Source organism: Cicer arietinum, chromosome 5, assembly GCF_000331145.2.
Source record: "Cicer arietinum cultivar CDC Frontier isolate Library 1 chromosome 5, Cicar.CDCFrontier_v2.0, whole genome shotgun sequence".
Classification (NCBI taxonomy): domain Eukaryota; kingdom Viridiplantae; phylum Streptophyta; class Magnoliopsida; order Fabales; family Fabaceae; genus Cicer; species Cicer arietinum.
Window position 1 is genome coordinate 46,617,415 of NC_021164.2, and position 18,008 is coordinate 46,635,422.

At 32.1% G+C, this 18,008-nt stretch overlaps 1 protein-coding gene and 1 non-coding gene across 6 annotated transcripts; both read right to left on the minus strand.

Moving 5' to 3' along the window:
• Window positions 1-1,086: 1,086 nt before the first annotated feature.
• LOC140920296 (uncharacterized) lies at window positions 1,087-3,436 on the minus strand. Of its 5 annotated transcripts, none has more exons than XR_012163058.1 (2): window positions 3,052-3,436; window positions 1,087-1,849 (listed from the first exon to the last, which is right to left on the minus strand). XR_012163058.1 is itself a non-coding variant. In XM_073368386.1 (2 exons), the coding sequence occupies exons 1-2, from the start codon at window positions 2,660-2,662 to the stop codon at window positions 1,492-1,494; spliced, it is 405 nt and encodes a 134-aa protein (XP_073224487.1). In that variant the 5' UTR covers window positions 2,663-2,998; the 3' UTR covers window positions 1,087-1,491. The 5 variants fall into 5 exon arrangements, 1 of the variants encoding a protein (XP_073224487.1); XR_012163057.1 differs by having other exon boundaries at window positions 1,087-1,948; XR_012163055.1 differs by having other exon boundaries at window positions 1,087-2,154.
• TRNAF-GAA (transfer RNA phenylalanine (anticodon GAA)) lies at window positions 3,098-3,170 on the minus strand. The gene has a single exon. It is a non-coding gene; the product is annotated as a tRNA-Phe (tRNA).
• Window positions 3,437-18,008: the final 14,572 nt, after the last annotated feature.

The following is an 18,008-nucleotide window of genomic DNA, read 5'->3' on the forward strand; positions in this document are numbered from 1 at the left end:
AAACATTGTTGTATTATGAAATAGATTATGCTTCGATAGACAACACATGATGCATAAAATTTTACTACACAAAATATTTATATTCGCTATTTTCCATTTAAAATAAGAGAAATCTACTATCCACCCAACATTTAGACATTACACACCTACATTTATATTAAATTTCAATTTCGTTGGATGCAGTTCATATACTTTGGAGAAAATTAACCATGAATAATGATCTAGAAGAAGAAAAGTTTCACAATTTCAAGAATGTATTTGCCAATTTGCAAAAGTGATGGACTAATTTGACCGACGCTTATAATTCGAGGACCAATTCGTATATTCACTCATCTTTGACTCTTTAAAACTTGGGTATGAATTGAGAACCTATTAGGCTATTACTTGTGAAAGCACACGTTTAGTGTCGATGCTATTGATGAAGTCTGAACACCATAGGGGGGAGGTTATCACCGACACTTTTGATGAAATGCAAATTTCAATATTCAACATGTGTCAATATTGATGTCCAAAAAAACATCGGCACATTGATTATATTCAATTCACTCATTTTCTCAAATTATTATTGGTGCGACATGTCAATACAGTGTTGTGTTCATGTCAGTGTCCTTATTTCATAGTTTAGGTTGACTTAATGACAAATTAATACAAAGTTAGGCTCAAGGCCATCTTAAACATTTTGGAGGCTCTGCCCAATCACCTTTCCAAGCTTCATATTCAGATGGTGGTAGTTCCAGGGCTTGTCCATTTGGGACTTTAAATGACAAACTACTATAAGGTTGTTTCTTGCACGTGTGGAATTAATTCTAGTTGCAAAAATGAAACAAGGAAGGCCACTTGAATCCAAGCAATAAGAAAATTACTTTACACATAAAACACTTTGAATTGGGTATAACATATGTGCATCCACAATTTTCAGCTTAAATTCGACTAATTTAGTTCATGAATCGAGTTCAATGAGTTAAAGACCGAGTCGAGAGTCAAACTATTTTCGAGTTGGTTTGATTCATTGTCAGCTCTATAGGCTTCATTTAATCACACATGCTTTTGATAGTGAGTTTGGAATGAAGAGGAACGACAAGAGGATTGAAGACCCAAACTTCCAATATAGAAGAACTCAAAATGAATTGCAGAATGTTTTCAGACGATTTTTGAGGGCATATGTCAAAGCATAAAAACTGGCCAACAACAACCTTATATGCATAAAAACTGGCCAACAACCTTATATGTCAAAGCATAAAGGCATCCAGTCATAATGATATGTACAAACTCATAATACTGACAAAGACACGAACACGAGGCACGACACTGACACATCGACACCAATAATAATTTGAAAAATTGAATTAATTGAATGTAATGACCTGTGTCGGTGTTAAACAGCTGACACACCTTCGATCACAAGTCAGTACTAATCTTACCTCACAATCATGAGGAGAAACAAGGCTGGAAAGTATTAAGTATCATATCTGAGCATTGGCATTGGAAAAATCAGCCCAACAACCAAGCAGAACCAGAGCTAGCTTTGGATTCTGAATATCCACCATTGAAAAAAGGTTTCACCTGCTTCAACAACTCCAAGTGGTTAGCTACTCTGGCCATTGACAACAACCAATTACACTGCTTGTGCTTCCTGTTATCGTGGTGCTTTCGCTCGATCAAGAAAACTCTGACAAAAGAAAGCCTGATTTCTGTGTTGCCTCTCCTAAAGCCATCAGCAAGGCGTAAGAGGATGGTATTAGCAGATAAATCATCTTCGCCTGTAACAAGGCCAAACATGCCACTGGAAACAATATCAGATTTGAGTTCGTACTGAAGGTGAGGTCCCATTTGGCTTTGACAGGTACATCTGATGAATAATGAGACTCAGTCAAGAACCAAACACGAGTTAAAATCTTCTCCATTTCTTTCCTCTTCATAGTTACTAGTGTTAAACATGTTTAGTTCCCTGCAAATTTGAGGCTGTTTTTGTTTTTACTTCAGACAAATAAAAGACCCCAATTTCGTGGAGACTAAAACATATTTATTTCTAGGTACAATTTAGTTGATGCACCCTACATATTTAGCCCTCTATAGTGAAGTCAAAGAACTCTAGTGCCCAACATATGACCCTGCGTTCTTCTTTATAGTAGAATTTCTCCCTTTCCTATCTCTCTGTTTCATAAATCATATCAAACATCATAAATCTTTTCACATAATAACACAAACAATAAAGTAGAAGACACTTCAAGCTTCTATAACTATAAGCTTCCTTTATCATCTAACCTCCAAAGTTTAAATTACATTGTTGCATTTAGTCATAACAGCCTTACTTCCTACCACTGGATCAGAATGTGATAAGTCAGTTAAACATAGAAATACTCAGTTAAACAAAAACTTGAAGCTATACCTAATTCCATAACAAAGTCCTATCAACTCTATAACACCTACACCTCTGATGGAAAGCGTGTTCCGGTAACCGACACTTTGACTATATTCAATTATTATTATATAAACACCAAAGAAAATACAGCAGAAATGCAAGTAGCGGAAATAAAGCAGAAATGGTGCAATATGTTTTAAAGAAGAAAAGAAAAATGACCAAATTCAATTCAAAACTGAGTGGTTCCTCTTACAATTGTGGGATCCTGGTGGCAACAAGAAAATGAGAGTAATAGCTCATTTGGTGGGATACAGCTCCTTTGGGGGGATACACGTGTCAATAATCTATATATCAGCATGTTGGAAGAGGGTGACAGCACCTCAATTTAAATGAGCGTGTGAAGGGAAGAGCGAAGGTTGTTTTGAAGAGGGATGTATTGTTAGGACTTAGATAAAAGAGAATTAGTTAGTAAAAGTAGTTAATTGGTTGAGGTTGTTATAAGTAGTAAAACACTTATGTTTGTTGGTGATCATTTTCCCTTCCTATCCTAAGTGTACATGAAACCTATAAATAAAGGTTCCATCCCTTATGAAAAGAACTTTTTATCAACTTTAGAAACTGTGTAAACCATTGTAGGAAATTTAACAGAATAATTAACTATATAAGCGAAGAATCGAGAAATTGTATACCTGGGAAAGATTGATCGAATGAGAGAGTAAAAAACAAAAATTGAAATGCGGTGAGCGTGGATCGAACACGCGACCTTCAGATCTTCAGTCTGACGCTCTCCCAACTGAGCTATCCCCGCATATATGAAGTTATCGCCGCATATTCTACCACTAGATCACTGATGCTTTTTGTTGTAACCTTTCTAAGCGTCTCCAACTAGTTTCGTTTTCATGTATACTAAAGACTGGAATTGAGGCATATCCAACGTCTGTTCAACTTTTTCCTTCAAATTAGTAAAAACGTTTGCTTCTTGCAAATAAACTTTGTGGGTTGCATGTCACTCATCTCAATTGAGCTTGCAAATTGACAAATTCATGAGACTTTTAGTTGTACTCTGAAACAAGTTTGAGCAATCCATTTTTCTTAAGTCAAAATGGATTAGAATAAACTTATTAAAGACAAAAATAGTGTATTAATAATTAAAATTGACTAGAATAAATCTAGTAAATATCAAAATGTCTAAAAAATTTTAATTTATTGAAAGTAATGTATAAATTACGCGAACTACATTGACTAAGAAATAAAACGGACTAGAATGAACGTTGTAAAGACAAAGATGATCTAAAATCTTAATCCATTAAAACTTGTGCAATTATTACATTGCATCAAAACCAAAAATGATTAGAATAAACCTATTAATGACCAAAATAACCTAAATTCTTAATCTATTGAAACTAATGTACTTATTAGACAAACTAGATTGACTAAGCACCTAAATGGATTAAAATAAACGTAGTAAAGACCCAAATGACCAAAATCCTTAATCCAATTAAACTCGTGCAGTTATTGGACGAATCACATTGCCTTAGAATAAACCAATTAAAGACCAAATAAAAATAAAGCACTAAGTCCAAAATAGGGCTTGCAAATCATCCTTTGGTACTGGGACTAAGCATTAGTCACCTTTAGCTGCTAATGTATATAAAAAATAAAAATGGTGAGATAAAATCACAGTGAGTTCTAAAAATAAAAGGAGGGGTAGTTTTAAAATATTTCTTTCATAAATATCCAAAAAACATGAAAACATTATGCATCTCATGCTAAAGCTCTCAGTTTCAATGTTCACAAAAGGTTAACTAAAACGTTCTTTCTTTCTTAATAATTTTGAAAAATATATGCATGATCTCAAATATTTTCCTTGGAATATGGAAAATTCGTCCAATTATCTTAATGTGGGTCCTCAAGTTAATTGAGATCTGATTGATAAAGGTGGTCCGGTCAAACTCAACCAATGTCCTGATTATTCTCATTTACCTGTTATTCTAATTAAAAAGAATGCAATGCGCTTGAGATGTTATGTATGTAATGCCTTTTTAATTTCATGAATGCAATGTATCATTTATCCATAACACTTATAAATAACTTAACAATATATTGAAAATCAAGTGGAAATGAAATCCTAAATCCTTGAGCAAAAGCTGGAACTAGAGGCAAACATAGCCAGATGTAGAACTCCTGACCAGAGGTAGTGCATTGTGGAGTAACAGATCTAAGGCAGCATGACCAGAGGCAACATGATTAGGGAGCATGGGTCAGAGACAACATGATCAGAGTTAGAGAATACATTAATAAAATACATTATTTTCAAATTAATATGTTAATATTTTTAAAATATTTATTTTAATAGACTTTAATTAATTGGGTTGTTGCATAATTAGTCATTAATTTTTTTAACAAAAATAAATTACTCATTAAAATATCATACGGAAATATTAGACTCTTATAAAGTGAGTAATATCAATCATTGGTGATCAATTGAAGAAATGATACTATTTGCACATACATGATCCATTATATGTGTGACACACTTTACCATCTTCTCACATTAGAGGAGTCAAATTTCATATACAAAGCCTTAGTAAATAAATTAATCTACTAACAAAATAAATGGGCATAAATTTCTACAATAGTTTTGTTGTAAAATTAAACCTACAAAATAATAAATTGTTATGCAAAATTAACGTGTGAAGAAGTCATGTCCTTAAGGATTTGCCCATTTAACAAAACTACAAGAAAAAATTTATTTTTATTAACCTATGGAGAGAAAAGAGAAGAAATGACAAACTTGTTTCAATAAGTGTGTGGAGGTTTAAATAGGTATGACAAATATTTAATATCACCCAATTAGCAATGTGAAACTTCTAATTTTGTAACTTAATTTTGAAATATTCTAAAATATCCAACAATTTTCTACAATTATTTACAAATTTAATCTAATACATATGAACATACATATCTAGCAAAAATCAAGGATAATCACTCTTATTTATGCACCTTCTTGAATTTATTTTGAAATGATTTTTGTTAAAAATAATATCCTTGGGAATTTACTAAATAAGATTAACTGTGAGCAAGACTATTAGACTACAAAATTTTTCGTTTTAGGCAAAGATTGCATGAGCAACAGGTAACCAACTTGTTAACTAAAAAGTACATTAGGCAACACTTCTTGGTTGCCAAAATTTATATTTCAATGTCGGATGTAACTATAAAGAAAGAAACACTTCTTGGTTCACAACGGCTGTCTATTTAAGATACAATTTTAATATTATAAAAGTATTTAAAAGATATAATTTAATGTCAAATAATTTATGGTTATTATAACATCATTGATTAAACTGATTGATATTTTGATGATCCGAGAGTCAATTTAAATATTTTGTTGAGTTAGGAATCAAAATGACATCGTCCAATACATATAGGGACTAAAATAATGGTTTACTCAAATATTGTTACATTAAAAAATATATTATGTTTGGATAGACAACACACGATGCATAGAATTTTACTAGACAAAATATTTGTATCCACAATTTTCTATTAAAAATAAGTGAATCTACTGGTCAACCAACATTTAGACATTATACCCCTAGATTTATATTAAATTTCAATCCCATTTTCTAATCTCATTGGATGCAGTTCATATACATTGGAGGAAATTAACCGTGAATAGCGTTTTAGAGGAAGAGAAGTTAGAAAATGATTCAGAGTTGGACATTGCATCAGAGATGAATATAATTTGGAAAACACTTAATGTTGCTGAAAGGAGAGCATTGAAGAGCAAGTTGCGTGAAATATCATATCTAGAGACAACATCAATGTGTACATTACCAAATAAGATCAAAACAGAAGTGCTTTAAAGAGGAAAAAAAGGTAAGAAGAGGAAGGGATTTGACGTATATCGCAATCCTTCATTTTTTGAGCAGGTGGATGCGTTTTATTCTGATAATGCAACCACTCAAGTCTCTCGGCAAGGACCCATGAAAGCATACCAAAAATCCTCCCAACAAGCATCCAAACAAGTCTATCAACAAGCACTCAAACAAGCCTCTTAGCAAACTGTGATGAGTGAAGTTAGAAAATATCTAGATGGATTTTCTCCTTTAATTGATTCATATATTGAAGACAAAGTTAATGTCAAAGTAGATAAAAACTGTGGATATCGTGCAATGGTTATTTTACTTAGTCATAGTGATGAATATTGGAGCATTGCGTGTCGCCATTTGTATACAGAGATTAAGTTCAAACCTGATTTATATGCTGCATTATTTGAGGAACGTTGGCAATGAGAATAAGATGAGCATTCCAGATATGCTTTATGCAATAATATTAAATATAATCTCGTTCTTGTCACATTTGAGAAAAAAATTTCTTTGACTTTTTCCCGATTGAGGGGTGTACACAATAGAGATCTATCATGTGATCGTATTATAAGAATTGGTTTTGTTAATAAAGTCACTTGGTTCAGGTTAAATTGAAATCAGGATGTCTGTTACCTCCACTTGCATAGCATTGGAAGGACCACCATAGTGATGAGTCTACATCATGGGCTATAGCTTATGTAGGACATCTACAACATTGACACTCATTAGATTTAGAACTTACATCAAATTTTGGAAGATGATTGACACTTTTGATTTAGAACATACAATTTGTTTCATCTAATGTTTGTATCATCTGTTGTTTGTTTCCTATGCATTTCACATCCCTTTTTATAACATAATTCATTCGCATAATATACAAAAGATGAAAAATATTTCTCTTGTTTTTTGCATTTCTGAAATGCTCGAACATAAATCATTTCAACTTTTGTTTCATATCTCATTCTTGTTTACTTTAAAGACCAATAAAGCAGTTGCAATGAAATAAGTCTAAAACAATAAAGTATTTAAAATAAATAAAGTCTAGATAATAACATAATACAATCAAAATACAACTATAGTACTAATGATAATCGTATTCTCTAAATATGTGTAAGGTTCTCTCTAAGTAGACATGTGTCTCATCTTTAGGATCTAGCCTTTGTAAGGCTAAGCTCTATTGTATAAGACCATCTATTATCTAACACCGTGTATGCCATTCATCATGACTCGGACCAAGACCAACATCATGACTAGGACCAGGACCATCATCATGACTAGGATTAGGACCACCATCATGATTAAGACTAGCACCATTAGGAATTAAACACATGGAAGTGATGCAACAACATAAGGGATCATCCGGAGATAAGATATTCGATAATACTACTAGATGTTTCCCTCAACATACTTATGTGAATATGAGACAGGATACAATCTATTATGGAGGGATCGAACAAAGTTCCTATTCAACATCAGTATCACATATAACAAGCATCGGTGGTGTAGGAGGGATGTGCTGAGTATACCCAAACTATCATATACACCTCTCTGGAAAATATGGTACCATCTTGGAGACCCAACAAATGAATCCAATAAATATCGACACAGACTGAAATCCTATCGTGGCGTCCTCATCGTAATTTGACGTCTACATAACATCAGTAGGTCCTAAAGCATCCAACTTTGATTTATAATATGCAACATCCCCATATGTTTGTTTAGGAGTCCATTGAAACTTTCTTGGCAGTGAAGATATAGACTTACTCATACTTCGCTTACAGATGTTAGGGAAATATTCATAAATTTATGTCTGTAAAATAATTAAAAAGTACAGATAATATAAATGGTAGGAGAAATGAGAACATCTCTACGTGTCATCTCTCAACAAAAGCATATATGAGATTACCATCGATCATTTGGAAACTACATCATTGGAGAGGACGTAACCCAGATGTAGTAATCAATTCATCTATCGGAGTAGGTAATACATATCTGATATCAACAAATTTATCTTGTTTTTTCCCTTTTGAAACAACTTTCAAGACACGTCTATCCTATTTAATTAAAATAACACATAATAAATTATACAATTAGTTTGTTTAATATATATATATATATATATATATATATATATATATATATATATATTATATTATATTATACATGTACTAAACTATATTATATTATACATATACTAAACTACAATATAAATATATTCAACTATACATATTATGCTATACTCTACTATGTAATAAAGTATATTATTTACTAACATGTCGATTTCACACTCTAGCTACAATGTGGTGCTTATAGTCCTTAAGGACGGAAAGATCGAAATGACCTCCTGGAAATAGAGGTTGGTCGAATTGTTGATGATGATGCATATAATCGTGTTGCTCCTCCTGCTCATGTTGTGTATGATCCTCAAACCCATGATCCTGCTACTCCTCCTAATCAAACTAAGAATGGACATAATAATCCTCCTCTTGTTGCATTTATCGGTTCCTTTTTCTCCTTTTTTCAACAGTGGCTCTGTTATTGTATTGTATATGAGGTCCTAAACCCTATAATTTAAGAGGTTTAAATATGTTTTTGGTCCTTGAAAATTTGTTTCGTTTGATTTTATCCCCTGTAATTTTTTTATTTATTTATACCCTTGCAAATTCTAACAAGTTTTAAAAAAAGTCTTTTATGAATCTTTTTTAGTAAAAAAATGATAACATGACTATTTTTGGATGAAGTGGCAGATGATGATTGTATAATTGTTGTTGACTAGACAATATTTAATATTTAATATTTTAAATTAAAATTTATTTTATTAACCCATTTATTTATTTAATTAAAAACTTATTTATTCTTTATTAACTCATTGAAAACTTATTATTAACTCATTGAAAAGGTATAAATGAAACAAACAAAAAAATTACATAGACTAAAATCAAAACCAATTATAAATATCTTCTTCTTCTTCTTCTTCTTCTTCTTCTTCTTCTTCTTCTTCTTCTTCTTCTTCTTCTTCTTCTTCTTCTTCTTCTTCTTCTTCTTCTTCTTCTTCTTCTTCTTCTTCTTCTTCTTCTTCTTCTTCTTCTTCTTCTTCTTCTTCTTCTTCTTCTTCTTCTTCTTCTTCTTCTTCTTCTTCTTCTTCTTCTTCTTCTTCTTCTTCTTCTTCTTCTTCTTCTTCTTCTTCTTCTTCTTCTTCTTCTTCTTCTTCTTCTTCTTCTTCTTCTTCTTCTTCTTCTTCTTCTTCTTCTTCTTCTTCTTCTTCTTCTTCTTCTTCTTCTTCTTCTTCTTCTTCTTCTTCTTCTTCTTCTTCTTCTTCTTCTTCTTCTTCTTCTTCTTCTTCTTCTTCTTCTTCTTCTTCTTCTTCTTCTTCTTCTTCTTCTTCTTCTTCTTCTTCTTCTTCTTCTTCTTCTTCTTCTTCTTCTTCTTCTTCTTCTTCTTCTTCTTCTTCTTCTTCTTCTTCTTCTTCTTCTTCTTCTTCTTCTTCTTCTTCTTCTTCTTCTTCTTCTTCTTCTTCTTCTTCTTCTTCTTCTTCTTCTTCTTCTTCTTCTTCTTCTTCTTCTTCTTCTTCTTCTTCTTCTTCTTCTTCTTCTTCTTCTTCTTCTTCTTCTTCTTCTTCTTCTTCTTCTTCTTCTTCTTCTTCTTCTTCTTCTTCTTCTTCTTCTTCTTCTTCTTCTTCTTCTTCTTCTTCTTCTTCTTCTTCTTCTTCTTCTTCTTCTTCTTCTTCTTCTTCTTCTTCTTCTTCTTCTTCTTCTTCTTCTTCTTCTTCTTCTGAGCTTTACTTCGAATCCAACATTGATTTCTAATTTTATCCTAATTACTATATTCGTTTATTGAAGTATTACCAAATTATCTTTGTTATTCTTATAAGAACGATTCATGAAAGATTCTTGATAAAACTCCTATAACGGTTCGAACCAACCTCGTAGAGGTTTCTCTTCTAGGACACAAGTCTCCAAACTTCCAAAAAGCAAAAAACATACCTAGAAAATGAGAAAAACACATTTTTATGCATTTTGCAGTGTTTCATGCGCTTCAGACGGTATGTTTTAGTATTGATATATTTAACCATCCTAATTTCTCTCTAAAATACCCGACTTCTTCGTTTCTAAAATTCTTTATTTTGCATCGTTCATTTTCATTGTAAGTCCGATTTGAGTGAAACCAACGCCAAAACAACTGTGTGAATAGAGAAAATGTCTTATTTTGGGGTTTAGAGTGTCACACCGTCGTTCATCTTCTTAGTGCGAGTTTTAAAAGAGACCTCATCCGATGTGGGGTCTTTAACTAATTCTTGATCCTTAAAAATTCATGTGATGGTTCATGAGGCAATGAAACAATAATTTTACCGGTTTAAATGTATTTTTTTACATAGTACCTCATGTTTTCATATACAAAACTCAAACAAGTTATTATTCAAAGTTCAAATTGAAAATAATGTTCTCCAAATACAAACTAATTGTCAAAACCAATTTCATTACCACCCATTCTTTTTACATCAATTATTTCAATACCAATATACTTAAATAGCTCTACACAACTCATGTTGTCAATATATTTTGTTGTTCCAATATCACCCATTATTTTTATATCAATATATTGTGTTGTCTAATTTTTTTTGACTTATCATGGTCACAAACCACGCAGTAGTATTACACAATATAAGAAATAATAACGAACACGATGCAAATGTAAACTTACTCCATATTATCTATCACATTATTATGATCCAATGGGTAGCCTATTAGTTAGTAACATCTCCAGGGTTTCAAATTTACATTGTGTAGTTTTTTTTATAAGACTTTGATTTCACTATAGAGATAATCATTATGCAAATAAGCAGGAAAACATGAATTTTGGAAAACATGAATTCACTATATGTGGAAACACAAACTTTCAAACCTTCAACAAACACTTAACAACAAAGTATTTGAGTAGAAAGTATACAATTTATTTAGCTATAACACAATCTAAACACCACACAAAAAGTCAGATTATGATTTTAATATGAAAAGAAAGCAAGAGTAAACACAAGGCATCACAAATATTTTTATACAAAACCACATTAACACCAACTTTGGCTAACACATAAGCTGATACCAAACCACTCCAGCTTACCAACCACTAATTCACTTCAATTCACCACTAATTTGCCAAAGATTATATAGGTTTGATATTGAAAAAAAATGGATCCATAGTCATAGATCCCATCAACTCAATCCGAGATACATATAGGCGACCGTCGAGGTAAACGTGTGTTGCATGGTAGCTCCCGACATTTGGAGTACGACCTCCAAGTCACCTTGGAATTCCTCACCCGAATAACTCCAAGGTCTAACAATCTTGCCTTAAGGCTCAACAACAGACCGCCATGATCAGGCTCATTCAGTTGTACTTCCTCAGAATCACTAGGCTTGTGAGACCCTACCTATATGATGACAAAATAATATCCACTTCACAAATTCTCAATATTTATTTTCTCTCCTCATTAGCTTAGACTACTCCATTAAAATCACCGTCTTTAGGAATCATCACTATCTCATCAAGTATGGGGTACTTCAATATTTTCATCACAATTTTATAATATCTTTAATCTTACATAATCATGATCATCATATATACTCATCCCAATTTTATAACATCAATATCATCAATCAAAAATCATCATTATCGTCACGTAAACATATATCATACCATGCATCCTTCTTTTATTATCACATCAAATAAATTCGTCTAATCAAATATATGCACATAATTTCATCCAACATCCAACATCACAATAATGACAAATATCAACTACCACACAAGTATTGAAAATTAAATCAATCAACACCTTATAACATTTCTAATTCACATTTTAATCTCACAGTTCTCATATATCACATTAATCAATTTATCTCTCAAAGTGCTACTGCAGTACTTAGCGATCCCCGGATGAATCGTTGGGAAATACGGTTTTCCCGTTCATCTCACAATATATTATACTCATGAATTCAAATATTCTCTCACCCCTTTACCTTATTTCGACGCTTTCACACACGAGTATGATTCCACGAGTAAACAATCTTTGTTCTTTGACTTTTTGTCCTTCCATTGATCGAACTCGACAGTTTATGGGAAAATACTCTAAAAACTAAATTTCTAAATTCGGTCAAGGAAAATTACCGTAAATCAGACAACCAATCAATAGATAATATAGCCACTTTTCACACGATTATTTTGGCGTTGGTTTCACTCAAATTAGACTTACAGTAAAGAAGAACGGTGTAAAATAACGAATTCTGCAAACGAAGAAATCATATATTTTATGGAGAAATTCGGGTTGTTAAAAATCTGAAAAATTGTGTTTAAATTAATAGCTAAAGGAGTAAAACAACATACTGAAATTTGGACGAAAACGAGAAACTTTTCTAGAACAATCATCGATGAACGGTATCAATTTTCTTATTTTTCTCTCAATGTGCGTCCTATTTTGTGTCCACGTTACTCTATCTTTCTCACGCCCTTCATTCTTGTTATTTTAAATTAATATTTATTTATTTATTATTTAATTATATTTTACTCTTAAATATGTGTTTAATCGATAATACAAATTTTACTTCTTTCTTCTATTTATTTTTATTTTTTTAAATAAAATAAACAATTATCAAAACTATTTTTTTACATAATTTAATTACCAACGTATTACTAATATTTCAAAATCAATATTTTATAAAATGAAGTAATTAAATAAATAAACCTTTTAAAAGACATTAATAATCAAAACTCTTGTATTCAAAATAATCCATATAGTAATACTTATTTTTCCAAATACTCAAATTAAAATATTACCATCGTTAGAGAATAGTCAAAATTATAAAATTAATAAATATAACATCAACACTTTATATTAATTACTAAATCTTAATAAATATCTATAAAATCACAATGTCATAACAAGTATATAAAAATAAAGGAAATCAAACACAATAACAATTCTATCTCAAGATAATTATTTATAAAAAAAATAACTAAAAATAAAAAACAGTTATAAATAATTGAAATATAACTACGTCAATACCGTAAAATACATGTTTTTGATGAAGACAAAGACCAAGGAATGTGATCAAAGTTATAAAGAACAAAAAGAAGTTCAAATAGCATATGTCATCTATAATCAAACATATTAAATGTTTAATAAATGTAAAGGTACATGATACAATCAATACTTCGAAAGTACATGAGAACCATTCATCTTCGATTATGCTTAAAAAGGATTTTCATTACATTAACAATGTTTAAAATTAAAGTTTTTGACAAAAAGCAATGTCGTATTCGAATACAACATATTGTATTCGAATACATATGATAAGTCAGTAGCAAAAACTTGACATCTGTATTCGTCTACGAGCTGTTGTAGTCGAATATAAGTGCTAAGTCAATAGCTCAGACTACACATCTGTATTCGACTACAATCCGATGTAGTCGAATACAAACAGCAAGTCAGTAGCAAAATACACTTATTTGTATTTGCTACATGACATTTGTATTCGAATACAAGATGAAAAGTTTGAATAAATCTGAACATTATAAGAGGTGTATTTGAATACATACTGTATTCGAATAGAGCTGGAAACAATGCAATTTTTCAGATTTGAAATGGCTCTAGAGCATTGCATTTGTTCATCAAAACTCTTGGAACAATGGCCACTGATCATAGATTTTGGGCACATGTTTTTAGCTTTTTATGTTAGTATTTTAAAAGCTCTTTATAGCTTAGATTAATATTTTTAGCTTGTTTCTAAACTTTTGGTCGAATTTGAATTATAACTTTATTATTTGCATTTAAATTTTATTATTTATATTTTGACTCTTTCTCGCTCTGTAGGTCATCACTTGAGTTCTGGATATCAGATTGGCGCATATGAGCAGACACTGGCAAGATACAAATCTGAGCTACTACTTTTGTGTTGGAAGAAAAGACCAATTCCGAACTTTATTGGGCCTAAATTGCAGATTTTTTAATGTGGAATTTTGTAATAATTTTAATTAGCGGGTCACTTGTTTTTAAACCCTAAACCCTAAAGCCCAATATCAAATACTATATATTGGCAGTTTTTTTTCTTTTCTAAGGACGTAAAAGTTAGGATTCAAATTGCTACAAGAAATAAACAGTTTTATTTTAATTTCATGGAAGACTAATTTTATAAGATTAATCCACGAGTTCAGAGTTTCATCAACACCTTGAGATTCAGGTTACACTATCAATTTCGATTCATGATTCTATTCTTGTTTATTTGATTATATTGATATTTTGATTGCTTAAATTGAATTTCAATAGGATTGATTAAATTTATTTGACAGAAATTGATTTCGGTTTCTAATTTAATTGAATTATAATTTTGCGACGCTTGATCGTTAATTGTAATATTTTGATGATTGTGATGCTTAATCCAATAAAGAAACCAAATTCACATAGGATTGATTACGCTTGTTTGATCAATTCTATAGTCAAATAAGAATAGAATCACAAATTAGAAATTAAACTCATTGATAGAATCTGTGATAGGTCTGAAACTCGAATAAATGGATTAATCGTTTGCTCATCTGTTAAATCAAAAATATAAAAAATCCCTTTTTAATTTCAATTTTCAATTAGGCTCTTATTATTATATCAGAAGTCCTTGTGAAACGATTCGAATTGTATTTCAATTGTATTTGACCCGTGTGCGACAGCGGATCTAATTGGCGCCGTTGTCGGGGATCTCTAAAAATAATATGAACTCTGTTTTTAGGCGACTGTCTCGGATTGCTTCGAACTTTCGCTAAAAAATCAGAAAAAAAAAATCAAGGAATAGGAATCCGTATAAGTTACTTATACGGAAACGACGATCAAAATCTCAAATTCCTTCATTTAGACCCTTTTTTGAATTGTTTGAACTTTTCAAATTCTCCAAAAATTCCAAAAAAATTGTGTTGCCTTTATTTGATTTTTAGAAATTTTTGGTGGTATTTTTATATTTTTTGGATTTTATTTGATAGGGCTATTGATTTTTCACTTCAATTTTAGCATTTGGGACATTGTTGAAATTTTCAGAATTGTTATTTTGTATTGCATTGTTATGATGATGCATGGCTAGAGCTAGTTCTGTGAATCGTCATTCTCTTGAACCCGAAATAGATAAGACATTTCATTTAAGTCGTAGACTTAATAGAGTTGCTAGTGTTAACGAGTTAGAGTCAGATACTGAAATTGACAACTTGTTGCAAAATATGGCTGATGCGAATAATAAAACCTTAAGACAACTTGTTGCACCTAATGTCAATTATAATGCATTATGTAACACATATCCTGAAGTTATTGTACCATTTGAACTTAAATCTGGTTTAATACACTTGCTTCCAAAGTTTAATGGTCTTGCAGCTGAGGATCTCCACAAACACTTGAAGGAATTCCATATTGTGTGTTCTACCATGAAGCCTCAAGGCACATAAGACCACTTTAAGCTGATAGTCTTCCCGTTTTCACTCCAAGATGCTGCGAAGGACTCGTTATACTACCTTCAACCAGGTTCTGTTACAAGTTTGAATGATCTCAAGATATTGTTTCTAGAAAATTCTTCCCTGCCTCAAGAGATGCTTCAATCATAAAAGAAATATGTGGCATCAGATTGATTGACAAGGAATCATTACATGAGTATTGGGAGAGATTCAAGAATTTAGTGTCAACCTGTCCTCATCACCAGATTTTTGAACAATTGCTCATCCAATATTTTTATGAAGGCTTGCTATATATGGATAGAAGCATTTTAGATGCTTCTAGTGGGGGAGCACTTGTCGATAAGACCCCAGAAGCGGCAATGGCTTTGATTGAGAACATGTCCATTAATTCTCAGCAGTTTATAACTAGAAGCAATTCAATAGTGTTGACAAAGGGTGTGAATGAAATTCAAGCTTCTTCCCGCAAGAATTTAGAAGGAAAACTTGATGAGCTTACATCTTTAGTAAAAAAATTGGCAATAGGTAAAACCCAAGCAGTGGTCTGTGGTATTTACACTTCTCCAGAGTATCCTTCATATTCATGTCCTACATTGCAATAGGATCCAATTGATGATGCTCCTCAAGCATATGCAGCAAATATATACCATCCTCAAGCCAACTGTGATCTATCATATAACAGGTACAATCCTGGTTGGAGAAACCATCCCAACTTGAGATGGGGGAATTCATCTACACAATAGAAACCTAGGAAGCCACAACAAAATATTCCTCAGCAGCAAAATAATGCACCTTCATTAGAGGACCTCGTTAAATAGATGGCTGTCCAGAATCTCCAATTTCAACAAAGAACAAATTCCACCATTCAAAATTTGGAAACAAAGATTGGTCAGCTAGCCACTTCAATCAATCAATTGCAGACTCATGTGTCAAACCAATTGCCTGCACAATCAGTAGTAAATCCAAATGCCCCCAATGTCAGTTCAATTACATTGAGGTATGGGAAAGGTGTTGAAATACCAAAGATACCTGAGACTGTAGTGAAAAATAACAAGCTTGTTGAGGATACTTTGATATATGAAACTGTTGATGTTGAGCAAAATAGACCACTTCCTTTTCCTCAAAGGGCAATGAAGACTAAGAAAATGGACGAGGCAGATGGGGACAACGAGATCCTGGATACATTTAGGAAGGTGGAAGTGAACATTCCCCTTCTTGAAGCAATTAAACAGATTCCAAGATATGCAAAATTTCTAAAAGATTTGTGCACACACAAGAGAAAGTTAAAAGGTAATGAAAGAGTAAACATGGGGCGAAATGTTTCAGCCCTCATTCAACCCATGCCTTAAAAATGCAAAGATCCAGGAACTTTTTCCATTCCATGTACCATAGGAAATAGTCAATTTGAAAATGCTATGTTAGATTTAAGAGCTTCCATTAATGTTATGCGTACATCTATTTTTAACTCTCTTGCTCTTGGACCTTTATAGAGTACTGGTCTTACCATTCAATTGGCGAACAGGAGCAATGCTCGTCCCACTGGACTTGTGGAGGATTTACTTGTTCGAGTTAATGAATTGATATTTCTTGCAAATTTTTATATTCTGGACATTGACGGAGAGAATAAGTCCAAAAGACACCTGTCATCTTAGGCAGACCATTCTTGAAAACTACTAGAACAAAAATTGATGTGCATGCTGGAACTCTATCCATAGAATTTGGTGATAGCATTGTAAAATTTAACATTTTTGATGCTATGAAACACTGATGACTCTTCATCATATGCATATTTTCCCACTATTTTAGTCTTATTTATCCTCAATTATTAGTTAAATTAAGGATTTATTTGATATATTTTGTTGATTTTTTGTTCTTTGAGTTAAATTAAATGTTTTATGTTTTATTTTAGTGATTAAGTAGGAGTTTTTCGTAATTTTACATTGCGTTGTGTTTTGGTGCAGTGCTGAATTTTTGTGAGAAATCAACATGACACATGTAGAGTATTTCAGCCATATCTGGAGTTGTAGATGTCCAATTGGAGTCAAACCAAATGAAAATGAAAGCTAGGATCCATAGCTACAACTTTCATGAAGACACCGGAACCAAATTCAGACTCGAAAGAGGAGAAAAATGCAATATACGCCGGACAGCAGATGCTGAGCGCTGGAGCGCGCCCAAGCGCAAGCCAAGCGCTTTTTCCCAGCATTCGCCACTGTCGATACGCGCCCGAGCGCGCCCAAGCGCAAGCCAAGCGCTTTTTCCAGCATCTGCTACTGCCCAAACGCGCCCAAGCGCAT

Excerpts from the sequence above, each read along its gene's own strand:
- LOC140920296 (XM_073368386.1), bottom strand. The coding sequence starts at position 2,662 with ATGAGCTATTACTCTCATTTTCTTGTTGCCACCAGGATCCCACAATT. Across the intron at positions 1,850-2,615 it reads GCCACCAGGATCCCACAATT|ATGTACCTGTCAAAGCCAAA; the intron begins GTAAGAGGAACC and ends ATTATTCATCAG.